This window comes from Trichoderma virens (assembly GCF_000170995.1).
Source record: "Trichoderma virens Gv29-8 chromosome Unknown TRIVIscaffold_6, whole genome shotgun sequence".
NCBI lineage: Eukaryota > Fungi > Ascomycota > Sordariomycetes > Hypocreales > Hypocreaceae > Trichoderma > Trichoderma virens.
The window spans coordinates 2,369,165-2,386,584 of NW_014013743.1; the positions used below are offsets into that span (position 1 = coordinate 2,369,165).

At 51.1% G+C, this 17,420-nt stretch overlaps 5 protein-coding genes across 5 annotated transcripts; 4 read left to right on the forward strand and 1 right to left on the reverse strand.

Annotated features, from left to right (window-relative positions):
- Nucleotides 1-2,184: 2,184 nt before the first annotated feature.
- Nucleotides 2,185-3,423, forward strand: TRIVIDRAFT_222080 (uncharacterized protein; the record flags this gene model as incomplete). Its single annotated transcript, XM_014101551.1, has 4 exons — nucleotides 2,185-2,280; nucleotides 2,417-2,477; nucleotides 2,542-3,045; nucleotides 3,104-3,423. 4 exons carry the CDS (start codon nucleotides 2,185-2,187, stop codon nucleotides 3,421-3,423), a joined length of 981 nt encoding a protein of 326 aa, XP_013957026.1.
- A 943-nt stretch (nucleotides 3,424-4,366) lies between these two features.
- TRIVIDRAFT_60350 (uncharacterized protein) lies at nucleotides 4,367-5,775 on the reverse strand (the record flags this gene model as incomplete). Its single annotated transcript, XM_014101552.1, has 3 exons — nucleotides 4,367-4,640; nucleotides 4,711-5,189; nucleotides 5,251-5,775. 3 exons carry the CDS (start codon nucleotides 5,773-5,775, stop codon nucleotides 4,367-4,369), a joined length of 1,278 nt encoding a protein of 425 aa, XP_013957027.1.
- A 555-nt stretch (nucleotides 5,776-6,330) lies between these two features.
- TRIVIDRAFT_53915 (uncharacterized protein) lies at nucleotides 6,331-7,922 on the forward strand (the record flags this gene model as incomplete). Its single annotated transcript, XM_014101553.1, has 3 exons — nucleotides 6,331-6,439; nucleotides 6,515-7,539; nucleotides 7,665-7,922. 3 exons carry the CDS (start codon nucleotides 6,331-6,333, stop codon nucleotides 7,920-7,922), a joined length of 1,392 nt encoding a protein of 463 aa, XP_013957028.1.
- A 2,005-nt stretch (nucleotides 7,923-9,927) lies between these two features.
- TRIVIDRAFT_113690 (uncharacterized protein) lies at nucleotides 9,928-12,588 on the forward strand (the record flags this gene model as incomplete). Its single annotated transcript, XM_014101554.2, has 6 exons — nucleotides 9,928-10,044; nucleotides 10,209-11,341; nucleotides 11,402-11,520; nucleotides 11,590-11,631; nucleotides 11,704-11,824; nucleotides 11,901-12,588. Coding segments are annotated over 6 exons (2,220 nt in total), but the record flags the coding sequence as incomplete, so codon positions are not given.
- A 917-nt stretch (nucleotides 12,589-13,505) lies between these two features.
- Nucleotides 13,506-14,757, forward strand: TRIVIDRAFT_29527 (uncharacterized protein; the record flags this gene model as incomplete). Its single annotated transcript, XM_014101555.1, has 3 exons — nucleotides 13,506-13,683; nucleotides 13,763-14,226; nucleotides 14,272-14,757. The coding sequence occupies 3 exons, from the start codon at nucleotides 13,506-13,508 to the stop codon at nucleotides 14,755-14,757; spliced, it is 1,128 nt and encodes a 375-aa protein (XP_013957030.1).
- Between the last annotated feature and the right edge of the window lie 2,663 nt (nucleotides 14,758-17,420).

A 17,420-nucleotide genomic window follows, 5' to 3' on the forward strand; every position in this document is an offset into this window, starting at 1 on the left:
CTTTGGATTGGGATTCGTCTTTGCCGGAGTTGGAGTTGGGCCGTTATCCTAAAGACATGATATTCGAATCGAATTCCAAAGGCCCGAGGGAGGCGACGATGCGGCGGTTGGATCGGGATCGATTGTATTGATAATGGGAAGACGAAGGGCTAGCTGGAAATAAATTTTGAGATGTCAGTCATCGTCGTCCCCCACCAAGCAATCGATAAGCTTGCAGCTACAGATACAGCGCCCCACCTCCTGTACTAGGCATCTTTTAGCGGGCTTTGTCGATTTATAGAGGGGATGGAGGGCAGAGAGATCGCCTAAGAGATGACCGCATGCTAGAACATGAAGATGTATGATGGAAGAAGCAGCAATTTGATCTGAAAGGAATACTATGAATGCATGTATATACAGGTATTGTCGGACAGCGACCGAGATGGAGCTTGCCCGGAACACATGCATGAGTCATTTGGCGTGAACAGCTGGACGCCACGATTCTCTCTCATTGAAGCTTAACGACTAAATCGAATACAAGATGATCATATTACGTGAGGCCAGCTGCATTGAGATTGCTCCATTTCATGATGGCGATTCCCTATCCCTGATGAGTTTTGAGATCATCCTCGTCTATTTGGCACTGTATTCATCAATTCTCTGCCGTATGATATGAGATTTGGTGTGAGAGAGACCGCTTCAAGCTTGCTGTGATTCACAGTACACAGGCCTACACTGTACAGCTCATTGCCAACACTCATCAGGTCATTAGATGGCGACAAAACCCAGACTAGATTCATGTTTTTATATGAATTCGTGAGCCTCGTATATTTACAAAATGTGTCATTACTAAACAATTTCTTATTCTATCAGTTCCCTCATATACTTTAATAGCGTCATGTCGCGGTGTATGGAAGTGCTAGCATCGGAGCGGATCAGAGTCCCAGCAGATATGAACATGAAAACACTGAACAAGGCTTTGAACGTTCGCCATTGTATTGAAGTAAATGCGAGTTGCAAGCAGCCCACTCAATGACAAATAAAGCACGTCAGTGAGCACCACCTAATATCACCATGTATTACGAATGTCTCACTTCGTTCTATACCCGGCGCTTTGGCATAGGCAACTTTGAGGATCCCTAGATATTTCACATGGCGATTCATAATATTGTCTCATACTATCCATTATCTTATTGTGACTTAAAAATATGTGTCACGAGCTGCATTCTCAAGGGGTATATTATTCCAAGCGCTGAAAATGACGCTTGGCGATGTCTCAATATTCGGTGACTGCAGCTTTCCGCCAGCCTCGTTCATCTCGCTTTGGCCATTAGCTTTGAATCTAATATTCATTTCGAGGATCATTTCTACATCTGAACAGAGATAAGGCTTTCATGTTGTCAGTCGAATTACGCTACGAATATGCCCGTCTGTGACGCTCGGTGATGATACAGCAGAAATGCTACTATCATCCAGCCTGTTTTAAATTACAAGCATCTTGTATTGCGTAGTGACATTATGATAACACTATCAGCCTCAAAATTTGGCTATCATCTTGAACTGGTATCTCTATTCTCTTTTTGTTTGCGTGAGAGATGCCGTTCAACAGAGTTGAAGAATTCAGCAGGCACTCATGCTGCTTCAATTGCTGCGAAAACGGATAGCAAGAGACCCGTTTCTGTAATGAGATAGGTGACAGATCTCTTTTTTTTTTTTTTTGAGCTACAACATGCGAAGGCGGCTCAAGTGGCGGAATCCATGAGCCGTGTCTCAGCCATGTCTCAGCCATGCCTCAGCCAAAGATAAGACCCTATCAATTCAACTCGACCGGCTGGAGAAGCACATGTAGGGTATTATAGTGTGATGTATGGAGCCATATTTATTTTTCTTGCAGTGAATCAATAACTGCATAGTGCAGATGACTATGTATTATGAAATCGCAGTAATGGCAAGCTGAAGCATTCCCGCTTGTCGTTGTGAACAGAGCGGGCATATGTTGAGATTGGGGGCCAGAGCAGCCTGGTGGTATAGCTTACTCAACTTGACCAGAGATTCCGACTGTAATTGAGGAACCCTCATGGCATTAGAAGACACATCACAGAAATGTGATTGTCAATGAGGAATTTGAATCAAATGCTGGTCCCATGATACATGGTCGCAGCCTTGTGGATAACCACCAGAGGCATCTCTGCATATCACTACTCAATGCCTATTCACAGCTGCAAGGAAGAGGCCCGATTGCTGCGACAGAGCCAAGGCTTCTTGTGCAAGGAGGAAATCATTGCGGCTGATGCTGGATTGGTAAGTGACTGGCAGAGATTTCCCCCAGCAAGGGAGTCTTGAGGCGACACATGAGCAAAGGGTCTAGAAGAGATTGGCATCGTGAAAAAAATATAAAAGGGGGAGGATAGTCCTTCGTGAACTGGAGGAACAACAGCAACAACCGAGTCTTTGGCATCGACAAACCCCTATACCTTTAGAGATTCATAGCCCCAAGGGTTTGTCTCCAGCTTCATTGCTCATATCTATCGTCAAGCAGATCGAATAGCTAACCTTGCACAGAATCATCCATCCATCATCATGATCTTATTAACGGTCTGCTCTCCGTTGTTGCTGCCGTGCTCCATCTGGCTTCGCTCTCTAGCGCTGGCACCGCCAACAGAGCCAATTCCGGCGCAGCTGAAGTCACCTATTCTCACGATGGCAGAACTTGCTGCACTAATGGCGAGCCTTCGGCTAGTTTCACCGGAGGCAAATGCGAGTACGACTCTCATGTTTTGAACCCAACTATTCCTGAAGGCACCCATGTAACCAAGTGCTGCTGGAGTGACAGGGCAAACGATTTTCATGTTCATTTTGCCGACGACCACGAAGATCTCCAAGTATCACCCATGCACATCACGGGTAATGCTACTGTTCCAATCCAGATCTGCAACCTCGGTCTCAAGTGGGAGATAACCGAGTATATCCTCACTGACGACTACCTCGACATCTATGTCATCCTGAATATTGATTGCGGACCATACAACGAGTGGGATAGAGAATGGATTCGCATTCACTTCGACGGTGCGTACAACGCAGATGATCCTCACCTACAAGATCTTCCAATACGCACACGTTGCAGTGGCGGCGTACAAGAAAACCAAGGCAAAGGTGCTGAACACGGGACGGACATACCTGGGTCGGAAAATCACCCCAAAAAGCACAGATGGTGTTCCTACTCCCAGAGTCGACAGACGGCATGTCGTGGGACTCACCGTCACTCCCCCGCAGGAAGACACCAAGCGTAATATGGCACAGCTGATGCTGGAATGCCAACAGTTCGACATTTTGGAAGCCGAACCACGTTCGCCATCGCCCCAACCACAAATCGAAATCACCACGAATCACGCCGTTACAAGAGCCCAGGCGTTGGGATGCCGGCAAGTTTACTTACGAGATTAGCTGGCTCAAGTCAACTATTGATGCAACAATCACTTCCAAAATTCACAGCAGCGATTTCTCAGTTGACTTCCATGGACACCTCACCGGAAATGGGTTCCTCAGCAGCCTAGACCAGTCATTTGATAAGAATCATAGGGCGATGAGGTGGCAGCCATCCTCTCCGGGGCAAATATTTGTCATTAATGGATTCGAAGATGCGGGCTTAATATGGCAACGGCATTGCATATGCTTCCCCAACTCTGTCTCTCAAATGTTATACCGCATGAGTAGAGATGGATGTTTAAGCACTTGACATACGACTCCTCATAGTGCAATTGAAAATGGCAAATCAACCTGAAAACTCATATTGAGATGCAAGCTCAAACAACCCCAGTTAATCCCTTTGAACGGGATACTAAAAGGCCAAAATATTGCGATGTGCAATTCAGACTAGTTTTCCTCTCTCCCACATACTATATGTAACGTAGCCACTTTTGTTTACAGAATACCCAAATGCTTGAGGTATTCTACAACCAAAGCCCGGCCAGTGTCCACGACCGCCACTCCTATCAATAACCTCTTGATGACTTCTTTACATAGTTGTTCTTTTCACGAGGATAAAACATCATGTCTTTCACAAATGTGTTTTGACTCCTTCGTACGTTGTTCAATCACTTGCAGTTGGCATCACTAGTCAATCTGTCGAGTGTCATCTGGTATTAGATTTTCAAAACATCATCGTATAAGCATCCTTGCGCGTAGTATTTATTGTTCCCTTGGTTCCCGAAACGCCAGTTGCCCCCCCCCAGACGAGTCTTCGACGATATGCCCCGAATTAATAAGCATAAAAAATGAATATCCCTTGACGCATTGGCACACAACCTGGCCTCATGGTTGATTGCGTCGATACCATCATGTTTGGCATGTTATACAGGTAGAAAAGACACAAATTTTAGAACGCCCTCTAGGCAGCTCTCTTCTTGCTCTTTTGTGTCATCTTTCTGAAAGCTTCCATTCCTCCAGCTCCAAGAGGTCGGTGATCAGTGTTCCTAGTTCCATCAAAGGTGCTCTTGGGGGCAATAGTGTAGCTCGCCGGGAGATTAACCATGCGAGCCCGATTACCACCACCGACAGGGGCAAGCATCCGCTCACGTTCTGCATCACGGGCAGACTGTGCAGGTCGCTGAGACAGGGTAAACTGAGAGCCTGTCTTGCGGCGCTGAGCCAACTTGGCAGCCCTGTATCATGATGTCAGCAAAAGCGTAATGGAGATGAAGCGACGGGGGAGAAAGGGTACAGAATACATACTCGTAATCAAACTCGCGAGTCTCAATATGGCGTTTCTTGTAGTCGTCGGTGCGCTTGAGAATGGGACGACTCCATTCTCCCAGTAGCCTCTCAGCCATTCGCTTGATGCTGGGTTCTGGCTTCTTGCTCCTCGTGTAAAACAGGACGACCTTGCCAATGCCACTGCTCAAAAGAGCCTCCTTTTCGATGTTAAGACGCGTCAGAGCCGTAAAAATGTCCCGCTGGATGTTGTAGGCGGGCAGCGAGCCATCGTTGAGCGGCTCCAGAAAGAACTTGACATGCTGTAGGAAGTTTGTGTCCGGGTCGAGCACGGCATGTTGTACGTTGTTGCGATTCAAAAGGCCAGCGACTTCGGGGAGCAGCTTGAGCTTGTGGAGGGCAGGCTGCCCAGCCTCACGCGCTTGGTTATCTGCCTGACAGGCACGCTCCATCTGGACCTTGAGCGCAGCCAGCTGCTCGTCAATCTCATCTTCGAGATCCTAGTCATCGGCAGTCAATTTCCAGATCTCTCCGTGAGAATCAGCATGCACGAGAACTTACAATCTCATCCTTTCTCCGGCGCTTCGGGGCAGCCCCACGATTCTTCATGGCCGCATCCAGAGCTCTATCAATTTCGCGATTCTGTCGCTGCTCGGGGGTGAGGTTTTCGTCGTTTTCCTCGGGCTGCGGCGACGTGGGCTTGACCCTTGGGCGCCTTTCGGTTTCCGTCCGCTTCCTTCGCGGCTTCTTCTCTGCTTCGCCGCTGGAGCCATCGTGGATGGACGCATCATCATCTCGCTCTCTACGCTTCTCGCGGCGGGTCTCTCTCGGTTTCTTGGAGGCCTTTTCCCCTTCGGCACGCTTGCGTTTGGTGGCCTTGAGAGTACGTGCTATGTCCTCGTCAATCTCCACCGGCCGATCCTCAATGTTTGCCGTCTCGGGGTCGTAATCTTCAAACTGGTTCTCGTCGATTTCCGACAGGAGATCCGAGTCGCGGTCAGAGTCGGCATCGGCAGCCTCATCCTGGAATTCCTGCTCCTGGCCATCGTCAACTGGCTCGTTGGCCGGCGAATCTAGGTCAGACATTGCTCGAAGCTCGTGCTGGTCGGGCGAGTAGGCGAGGGTTGATAATTGCAGTAAGAAACGCAATCTCGTGGGAATGAATCCGAGATTCGGAAGGAATTCTTGCCGCCGGCGAAGCGTTGACCCTGAGGAGAAAGTGAGACAATCTTGAGCTGGGAAAAAAGGTTCATTCCATCTGGTTGCCTTTGAGACGCTGCAGCGCGTTGCTGACATAAGCGCATTTGGGTGGAACTCGCCCGTCGTAGCCTCAGGCAACAAGCCTGGCTTTTGTTTACTCTGGCCAAAGTATATTGGTTGCCACTGACAATTGGCTAGCGGATAGCGATAACAAAATAAGGGCCGGCAGTCGAGGCAACTAAACAACATTGGAACATTCCATGACACAACCCATGCAACTTGACGCTTACGAGTACATATTGATTGCAGCAACCCTGAAACTCGGTTCATGCACCACAATCTACTTGTACTACCTCTGCAACTCGCTCGTTTCTCTTCAGATCGCGTCGCATCACATCACCGAGTATTGCATCAGCACCAGCATCTCTTCGCCCCGTCGCCATGCAGCGCCGAACCTTTGAAGCTCCCATGGAATGGGAGTACCAGAACTCTGGGCCTGTCGATCTGACCAGCCCATTTGCCCAAGTGGCCAAGAAGAAACCAGAGAATTGTGGGTGCTCGCGCTGGGAGAATTCAGGTGTGAATTGGTCGAATCCACGATAGCTAACCATGATGCCAAATGCAGTGTTCAACTCGCCTCACAAGTCATCGACAACGCAGAGCACTCCATATTCCGTCTTTGGGACACCATCCAAAGTGCCCGCGACATCATTCTTTACTCCCCAGCTCGCCCCCAAAGTTGTGGCACCACCATTTCGAAACCCAGCATTCACAACGCCAAGAAAACTCGACGAGGTGGGCATATCTGATGCTTCATTCACCGACGTCGAGACCTCCTTTACCGACGCCTCCTTCGTCTCTTGCGCCGAAGGCAGCCCAGCGCCAACCGAAGCCTCTGCGTTTCCCAATGATACCCCCGAGTCGGATCGCATGAGCGTCGCAACGATAGGCAACACGACGCCGACCAAGATTGACAAGAACTCTCGCTACAGCAGGAGTTCACCACGATGGCATGCGACGGGCAGAGGAGAGATTCGACCTCTTAGCAGGGACTCTCCGCGCAAGGAACTGCAGGTCCTTAGGAAGCGGAAGCGGCACAATTTCGACAAAGACGTCAGCAATGTGATCAGATATTTGCCCTCGGAATGGGAGGGCGATGCGACAGATTCAGACGCGAGCATAGGATCGTATCAAGGCGCATCACAACCATCTTCATCACAGCAGAGGCACCAGATACCGCCGACCCCTCAGCCTGCCAAAGGTTGGTTTGTGTCCGCCTTGGGCACAATGGATCAATATCCACGCGCTCCCGACCACATATACGGGTGGTTGCGGCTTGTTCTGAATTGCTTCACAATCGGTACCGCAATATACGTTGGTTGGGTTGTTTTCGACGCAGTGCGATCAGACGTTCGCAATGCCCACGAGAAGGCCCGGATGGCGATGATGAGCAGCATCACAGATTGCACAAACCACTATACCAGCAACCAGTGCGCCAAAGGAGCCCTGCCGGCGCTGCGCGACCTGTGTCAGAAATGGTATGACTGCATGTCGCAAGATCAGGATGCCGTAATGCGAGTCAGAAACACAATCCAGGAGATTGCAGAGATAATCAACACCTTTTTCAACACAATGAACTTCAGAGCATCGGTAAGCATAAGATAACAGAACTTGATAGATCTCGACTCCGTCGCTAACTATTTCTCTAGATCACGCTTGCTGCATGTGTCGTCCTCTACATCTTCGTCATCGTTACCATGATCAAGCCTACGGAGAGACGGTCCAATGCGCAAGTAACACCAACTCATGCTCCCGCCTACTCCCATGTTTCAATGATGGCTCCAGACGCCACGCCAGCACACTACAGAGAGCGGTTCGAGACGCCCATGTCACAGCGATATGCCTTTATTGAGGACGACATAGCTGGAAATGCAGGCTTTACATACTCTTCTACAGGACGGCGAAGCCCTATCAAGTATCACCGAAGTCCTGGCAAGAGTGTTGAAAGATCAGGGGGGTCTCTGCGGTGGTAGTACATGTAACGGCTAATGACGGATTGGGCATGCATTTTTAAGGAGTACAAAAGGAATCGGGCTTGTGTTTTTTTTTTATATCATTCGCGGCGTTGGTGGGATAGCTGTTGGAATTATATGTATGAGTTAGCTAGTTAGGATCACGCATCAGCTCTAAAAAGCAAATGCAATAGTGTTATTGAGTATGTTTAAGAAATGGCATTTAGAGCAGCTGTCGTCTCCGCGATGTGTAGATCTTGAGTCGTGATTTAGTGCAGCTTTAGGGTAAGGCGATAATCCAAGTTTACCCATGATATGAATGGACTGGACTGCAGTGAACGGACTGCACACGTCAAATGAGCAGATGGAAATCAATAGTACGAGCCATGGAGTAGCGCTTGATGAGTTACAAAGCATGGTGCTTGGCATTTTAGCAAAATACAAGATTGAGGTGTGTGGCTTTTGGCTATCCAAGTGGACTGATATGATAGTAAAAGCCGTGTGGTGTGATGTCTACCTTGGCAGTACATGCTGGGAACTGTATCGGTACAAGCTATTCATGTTTTCCATCTTACTTACATGACTGTTACCTAGCGGTACGCGACATGCTAGGGCGAGATGAGCTTAATAAGAGGTACAGCTTAGTCGCTCTCAGGTCTCAGATGACCTCATGCCTCATCATTGCGACTAATATCAAGGCAGTACGGAGAGGTACCTCGTAGCACTTGAATCAGGGCCATGGCAAAGACAGCAACGCAAAGAAACGCCGAATGAGAAATGCAGACGCACACGGCATAAAATGACACGTCAATGAGAAAAGAACGCTTGTTTCTTACATTGTATTTGTACTTGCTTTGACTCCATGCGTCCCTTCGGCTACAGTCTTCTTGGCCCTCGAATAATACCCCGATGACCCAGTACATCGCCTGTAGCATTTGACGTGATACCTCCACTGTACAGGTACCAGCTCCCCCACCGCGTCTTGGGGGCGGCTGCAGCGAGAGCTATTGGGGCTAGCGGATCGCTACAAAGGCCTATCGCAAGGCGCTGTGGAGGGCTATCAGCTTAATGGCGTCGCGTGCATGAGCCTGCAATTTTCAGAGTCGCGAGGCCACCAATGGCAGAGACACAAGTGCTCGCCGAGATTAACAGCAGCCAAGCGCTCCAATTGTTTCTGGCAGCCGAGCCGAGCTGCAGCGCCTCTTTTTCTCCCTGCTTCCATGTTTCGTATTGACTTTCCATGGATGCTACCCAAGTTGCAGCGTTCCGCCACCGTCATCTGCGGTGGTTGGCGTGCGAGGCTCCAAGTTGGCCGGCTTACACCTGATCAAAGTGATATTGAAAGTGATAGAAGCACTGGACTGGACACCAAAATCCATTCAACGGCCAAAGTGCCGAAAGTAGCACAAACCACTGGAAGCTTCGCTGCCCCGTGGGCTTTAGCGGCTTTCGGGCCCCTGTAGTGGTGAATCGGCCCCGAGCTTTAGTGGTCGAATAGCGGCCAGCCCACCCGCTCTAGCGGCTGATGGAAATGCGCTCTGACGTGCTGGAACCACTACAGCTTGTCGTGCCCCGCTATTTGGCGAAGCTCGCCTCCATCAACCTCGACGCTTCCTCTCCCTTGCATGCAAATATCCTCCTCCTTATCCTCACCCGTATCGCCCTCTTATACCTGCTCTCATGCCTCCTCGACACTGAGCCGGTCCCCGCAAGACGACCCCCTATTTCTCAGAGCTTCGTCCTGCTCTCCCGAACTCGTCGGTCCACGGATAGCTCCCCCCGCAGCATGTCTATCCCACCACGAGGCTGCAGCTACCGCATTTCGAGCCTTGCAACCGCCCTGGTTCCCCATCGCTGAAAGCAGCGTTGATCACTTTGCCCTACAGCCATGCGGAGGAAGGGCTCGCCACCTCCCAAACGCCCTTTGGCGGCCGACAAGGGGAAGGGAAGGGCCAAGGCTGCTGCGGACGAGGACCATGGCAGCACCAGCGCCGGCACGGGGAGCGGCACCACGCCGCAGTCACAGACGACGCATGTTGGGCCGACGACGTCGACTGCGCTGCTTCAGCTGTCGAAGCGCAGACGCGGCTTGGGGGTTGTGACGCCCAATGCCTGCACGGAATGCCGCAAAAAGCGAGCCAAGGTGAGAGAGAGCTTCTGAGCAGAGGGCCGACTGTTGTGGCCACATACAGAGACGTGTGCGGATATGTATTCCCGTGGCTTCGTTGCGCACACTCCTTGTTGCCCATTCACTCGAACACGCAAAGGACCGCATCAAGAATACTAACGCGGCGCTGTATGTTGTAGTGCGACGGCCAGAAGCCTTGCGCGCGTTGCAAGACCACAAAGGACGCCGACTGCGTCTACGAGGTCCCCGTCCGCCAATCCAAAGAAACCCTTCGCACTGAAATCGAGACTCTGCGCCTGCGTCAGCGCTCTTCCGACCAAGTCTTTGGAGCTCTGATACAGCCCCATCTATGGGAGGAGGTGCTGGCGCGTCTTCGCGGAGGCCAGTCGGTCGATGGCATCGCCGACTGGCTTGGGAACGTCAACAGCGTCACAGGGCCCGCAACGACCTCGATATATACGCAGCATGCCGACCCTACCATGATGAGCCACGACCTGGCCATGGCAGCCTTCGGTGCATCTGGAGCTTCAATCCCGACTATGGCCCTCACAATGGATCCTAGCTCGCTTCCCTTGGATATGGGGGGTCCGGCCAGCCCTTGGCACTTTTCGTCGCAAAGCCAGGGCGGCTCTACCCGGAGCGGCTCTCACCCGGACCTGATGAACTGGACTACTTCCGAGATGAGTGTCGCGCCACAGTCGCGGGTTGGCTCCTGGGCAGAAAGCATGCACACCGATCACCTCGCCGATGGCTTGCAGCGGTTTCGGGGGCTCGAGCATGTTCCGCCGCTGAACGAGCCTGAATTCAAGCAGCCGGCGGGGACGTGGACCAGCATCACCAACGACTTCGACTTGGTTCAGCACCTGTTGGCCCTGTATTTTTGCTGGGAGTATCCCACCTTTGCTTCACTCAGCAAGGAGCACTTTCTCCGCGACTTCCAGGATGGGAGACATCGGTATTGCTCCCCAATACTCGTCAACGCGCTGCTCGCCCTTGGCTGTCGATTCTCAACACAGCCCATGACTAGAGCCAACCCCAACGACCCCTACTCGTCTGGTGATCACTTCTTCAAAGAGAGCCAACGGCTCTTCAACGAAGAGACTGACCACCATTCGTTGACGACGATTCAGGCTTTGGGTATCATGTCGATCCGCGAGGCCAGTTGCGGCCGTGATTCGGAGAGCTGGTATTACGCTGGCCAGAGCATAAGGCTCGCAGTCGAGATGGGTCTGCATCGCATCCATGATGAGGACGACGAGGACGAGCTTGCCGTCCAGTCGGCGACCTTTTGGGGGGCTTTTGCCTTGGATCAGTGAGTTTGGATCCGGAAACTGCCTCTATTGTTGAACAATTCTAACCTGGTCACCTCCAGTGCATGGTCTCTAGCTACGGGCTCGCTGCCTCAGTGCTCGTGCTTTCCTCACCTACCACCTAAACCGGCCATCATCGGCGACATTGAGGCCTCGCTATGGGTACCGTATACCGACGACGGTGAGGATCGCACGACTACCTTTGGAGTTAATATTAAGGGGCTGCATGCTGACGTTAATATATCCGAAGGCGAGCCGTTGCAGCGGTCTTGCGAACAGCCATCAAATGTACGTTCAGTTTACAAGTGTTTTTGCGAGCTCAGTGAGCTTGTTCACCAGTCTCTTTATGTTCTCCATTCTCCAGGAAGGCCCCTTACTGCACGGGATCTCTTGAACATTTACACTCAGTACCTGAACTGGTACGACCGCATACCCGAAGTTTTGAGGCTGGGTCATAACTTTACCCCAGCAGTCTTGTTTGCTCAGTAAGCAGAAACCTACCTACCTTGTTTGGCCCTCTGCTGCCACTTGATGCTAATGTCTGTGATGTCATTAAAATAGCATGTACTATCATTTTGCTATACTCCTCCTATTCAGGCCCCTGATCAAGCTTCGTATCATCGGGTCCAAGGTTTCACCGCGAGACGTGTGCTCGCAGGCTGCGGACGCGATCCAGGGCTTATTAACCTCTTATGCCCAGCTCTACACTCTTCGCAGGACACCGTCGTTTGTCCCATATTTCGTCCTGACGTCGGCCATTATGCATCTGGCCATAGGCGCTACTTTGGTCAAGAGCGATGGCTCGGAAACCAGCGAAGAGAAGATGAAGAAGGCAGCCAAGATGGATCCGCGTGTGTCCGAGGCCCTCACCCGGGGCATTGCGGATCTGACGGAGATGGCGCCGTGCCACCACTTTGCCGAGCAGGCCCTCAACATCTTGCGGTACCTGGCCAAGAAGTGGAACATTGAGGTCAACGTCGACGGCGACAAGGTGCCGCCGGACGATCCCGACAACCTGGTCAGGCCTTATTCGAGCAGCCTCAACTTCTTTGCACCCAACGTTCAGGAGAGCGATTTCATGTGCGGCTGGGGTCCCAGCCCCGAGATGGTGGAAACGCTGCAGGCGCCCATCATCAAGAAGTCGGCCGAGACGGCGGAGAACCCGCTCTTCTGGCCGTTTCCAATGCAGGGGAGGCCGTTGCTGCCTACAGGCGCGGAGTTGGAACAGGCAGGTTTCGTCATGTTATGATGATGCTGCTGCTGTTGCTGCTGCTGCTGCTGATTGAATTTGAAAAGGTTCATTGATTTTCATTTATTCTTCTTTTTACATTTTTTATTTACATTTGTAGGAATACTTCGGGGGTTGCGTACATAAACGAAGCGATGCGCCTCACGGACGCAATTTGGGTTAGGATACCATTTGGATTATTATGACATGGAGGATTTTTGGTATATAGTAAAAGGAATAAACCAATTTGTTACGGCCTCTTTATGTAACCTTGGTCTTTTAATGAAGTGTTTCGAGTATTCGTCGTTGAATATGAGCAGGTTGCTGGATTACGCCTTGTTGACCCAGCCTCTCAGAACCAAAGTCGGCGTATACAAGGTGAGTAATCCGTAACTAATCTTCACATGCCAAGACTCATATGCCTTACTTTAGACAATATATATGATTTATCTCATTTGCAATTAATTTCCAACTACCAACACTTTATAACCAGCACCACTAACCCTCATATTAGCAAGAAAACCGCCATATTTATTAGATATAGGGTAAGCACCCGGCCACAGCCACAGCCGGGCTCCTCGGCATGCGCCACAAGGGGCGTCGAATGAATGGCGTACCTCGGCTTCCACTGATCGTCATCTCCCGGTATCATTGTACCTCTTCCGCAGCAGCTGAAATCTGAACTTGACAACAACAACAACAAAAAACCGTCAATCGCCAATCGCCGCCTCGACATGGTGCTCGGCGGCTGCAAGGGAACACAATAGGCGTGACGCGAAGCAAACAAGAGCACGGCGCCTGAGAAGAGCCGGAGCCACAGCTACAGTCACAGCTACAGCTACAGCGACACGCGATAGCAGGAAAGGATACAGACACAGCACATCCGAGGACACCTGGGGGAGATACGACAGGGCAAACAGACACGAGAAGCAGATGCAATGCCGGCAAATGCAACAAAGCCGGCACCCAATCGGCCGCAGCGGCGCGTAACGGCCGGCCAGATCCTGTCGATGCCGCCGAAATGGCTGGGCATGTACGACGAATTCATCACCAAGAACGCCGGCCAGGTGTCGCAGATTGAGAGCGCGCTGAGGAGCCTGACGTATATTATTCCTGGTTTGTTTCTCTCTCTTCTTGTCATTGACTATGACACCTCAAGAACGAACACCAAGCTAACTGCTGCCTCACCAAAAAGGCCGCTTTCGCGATGCCGAAATCGCCTCCGAGTCGATTCACTCGGGCGTCCAGCTGCTGTCGCTCTACCACGACGGCATCCTCTCGCAGGCAGTCTCCAAGCTGCCGACGCCGCCGGTGCGGTCGGCCCATGCGCGCTACACGCGATACTGGACACAGAAGAGCAAGACGTACCGCAGGATAGCCATGGTGCTGCAGATGGTCGTCTACACGGAGCTGCTGTGCGAAATGAGCGCCAAGCGGCGCGGCGGCGAAAAGTCCCGGTGGAACGTCATTGTGCTGCTCGAGGCCATCAAGGCCTTTTGCCGCCTCATCCTGCTGCGCGTGACGCGCTCGCGCCCGCTCGTCACACCGGTGCTGCCGGAGCGAGAGCCCATTCCCGAGGACGACGACGTCGATGAGGATCTGATCACCGCCAGGAGCGAGAGCGAGCTGATGGATGAGACATCACCCAATGGATCCGCCGTTCTCGTCAGTGGCACGCCGCCGAAGCTTGCGTACGAAAAGGAGTGGACAATGCCGCGGACGGGCATGAGTCTGCCTTCGTTGCCCAACCCTGGCGATGTTGGTTCATACCTGCTGGGGCGTGTCTTGACGGCTGACGATATCAAACCTGCCAACAAGCTCCTGAATTCGCTGCAGGGGGGCGGCCAGTTTGCCGAGATACTACACATCTTGACGCCGCTGATCTACGCAGTGGCGCTGGCCAGGACAAAGAACAAGAAGTCGTGGACACCGTGGCTAGTGGGCGTGGCGGTCGAATACGTTGCTCGCCAGCTCCGCCAGCGCAGCCTGCGAACCTCGGCTCTGGAGCGAGACGAGTGGAACAAGAGAGGCTGGGCCATGATCTGGTGGATGATGCGCGGCGCCTTTTACGAGAACGTGACCAAGGGGGCCGTCAACGGAGTGACGAGCAGGATGCCGGGCTTCATCGGGGGGATCCTGCAGGACTACGAATATCTGTGGGAGAATTACTACTTTAGCACGAGTGGCTGATGACCGCGGAGCCAGCCATGGCGCGGTGGCGTTGTTCATCTCTCTCGCGATATATATATATATTGGTGCCACCGAAGCGCACGCGCAACTTTGTTTTATCTTTGGCGAGATATATCTGTGTCACGGTTCGGTTCTGTTCTCGGAGCGAAGCGGATTTGGACTGGATTTGGACTGGACCGGGCTGGACTCATCTGGACTTGAGGGGGGAAAGGCGTATAGGTTGTTGTTTCTGAATATGAAGGAGGGGGAATCTCGAGACAATTCGTTAAAGGTTCCATCTTATCAATACCGAGAGATGGAAAAGGACCGTTGTAATACAGGCACAGGCATTTGTGATGGAAGCATTTACAGACGACTCTGGCGCATCCGGCATACGCGGAGATGCGAGTGGAGAGAGGATGGATGTCAACCCGGGGTCTGGCTGGGGGCCACTTTGGCAGATGCGCGGCATTGCTCCGTTGCGGTTTTTTTTCTCTCTTCTTCTTTAAACGAGAAGCAGCAGGCTGGCAAGGGTGAGGAGGAGGATACTACTCTATATCCCGGCTCGTTTCTACGTGCTCCGGGCCCCTTGTCCCTGTCGAACGGAGATGACAAGCTTTTGGGATATCACGGAACAGAAAGGAAAAGAAGGCCATGGGCAGCGAGCGCGAGAAGAGCTGTTTTCGTCATAGAGGCGAGGTGTTATCCCGGACGGTGCTACTATTTACATGATGCTCGTGTTGGTTGTGTTTTTTTGAGAGGGAAAAACGAAGGCTTTGTCCATGTGATGAGAAGTCTCTTTCCTATGTTTGATGCTGCACTGTAGGATTGGATTCTTTCTGCTTAATTTTTATTTGTATCTTTATTTTTGCTTGTGAAAGAAGGGGAATGCTTTTGTATACCTATACGAATTGGGGGGGAGACAAGACTATGTTTGATGTTCTTTTCTTTTGTAAACTTGTATCATCTATCAACTATTCTCGGCTTACGATTTTGCTGCATTGTGTTAATTCAGGGGGCGGCGGTGCTAGTTCCTGTGTCAAAACAACAAGATGCGAAAGAGCAGAGATTGATAACATGTGTATCAAGGAACTGAGATGATTTGATGTTGATGTGATGTGACGTGATTTAATTTATTTAATTTCTCTCGTCTACTTTGTTGTAGCGAGGAGCTTTAAATTACGAACCCTTGGCTGGGACACTATCGTGGTCCGATTTGACATTCATGCCAGGCCTCGGACATATACCTTGCTATCTCTCTGTGAACGTGATTGTGATCAATCATCGACTTTTTGCTTTTTCCTTCTTCTTCTCCGCAGCATTATTAATCGGCGGCTCTTCTGTGTAAAATCCCCATGTGGCTTCTTTCTCATTTCCTGCTCGGTACTGTATCGTATTCACGTCAGGGTGTCCGTCCCTGGGTTTCCACTTTGACACGTTTGCGTGGAGAAGGACCCCCGACCCGGGTCCATGCGGGAAGTGGATCTTTAATGATTGCTTTTCATGCGTTAATGAAGGGATCTCGAGAAGGCGGTTTGGAGCAAACGAAGGCAAACGCGTGGTGTCTATAGATAGATTGGGCTCTTTTACTTGTGATGGGGAGCGAGGGAGGAATGTCCCTGACTAGGGGAGGAGTAGATGATGAAACGCGAGAGACATGCCAACGAGGGTTTTTGTTCTACTAGCTTCATCATAAATCGAAAACAAAAGGCAAAGAAAGAAAAGGAAAAGCCGGTTGTGTTCTTTCGTGCTTTGTAATGATGATACAAGAAATGACAGGAGCTTCAGCCCGGCAGGGGTACGTCGACAGACAGTCCCGGGGGGGGAAACAGAAGAACAAAAGCCCCAGGGAAACGTGCCGGTTGGCTTGTAGAATTCGCGACCAAAGTGGAGAGAGAGGGGGATATCCAATCTCGAAAGCCACGTTTTTTCTTCTTCTATCTTTTCTGGTTTCTTATTTTCTGGTGGTTGAAGGGGCGTGGTCAAGGTGGCGGTTTCGTGGGAATGATGGGTGCTGCAAATGATGATAAGGATTGCCTGGGCTGGGGATGCAACGCTTTGATGCGTGTAAGATGCTTATTGTGTGCAAAAGCCGTTAGATGAGCTTCCTCTTATGACACTCTCTGTTAATTACTGTATATCACCGAGGATTCGCAGCTGTTTGCATTCCGCATGGAGCATAGCACAACACTATCCGGTGGCAAGCGAAGGATTCTCATCAACAAGAGCGAGAGAAAGAAAAAGAAAAAGAACACCCTATCGCCGACATCGTTGGGTGTGGGCGAGCCTCGGCTTTCCAACCGGTGGCTTCGATAGAGGAAAGAAAATAAAAAATGGGAAGCCCAATCTATTTCTGACAGGGCGGGCTGCGCCAGGGGCTTTTAGCCAGGCATGGGGTCTGGTTCTTTTTCTGGAGCTGATTTTGGCTCTGGTTTGTTTTTGTCTGAATGTCTATCTTTGTTTGTCTCTTTTTTGATGGAGAGTGAGCCGACTTGTTGAGTCCGTTACGAGAATGCGGCGTGAGGCTGTGCTGAGATGCAACCTTGGACTGTATCATGATCCCATGCTCATATGATTGCAGTACTGCTTGGCGTCTTGCGTTGCTTGCAAGGCCTGGAGCTTGTAATTGAGCCTGTGAAAGTCGGGACTTGAGCTTAGAGATGCATCACAGAGTAGAGACAATT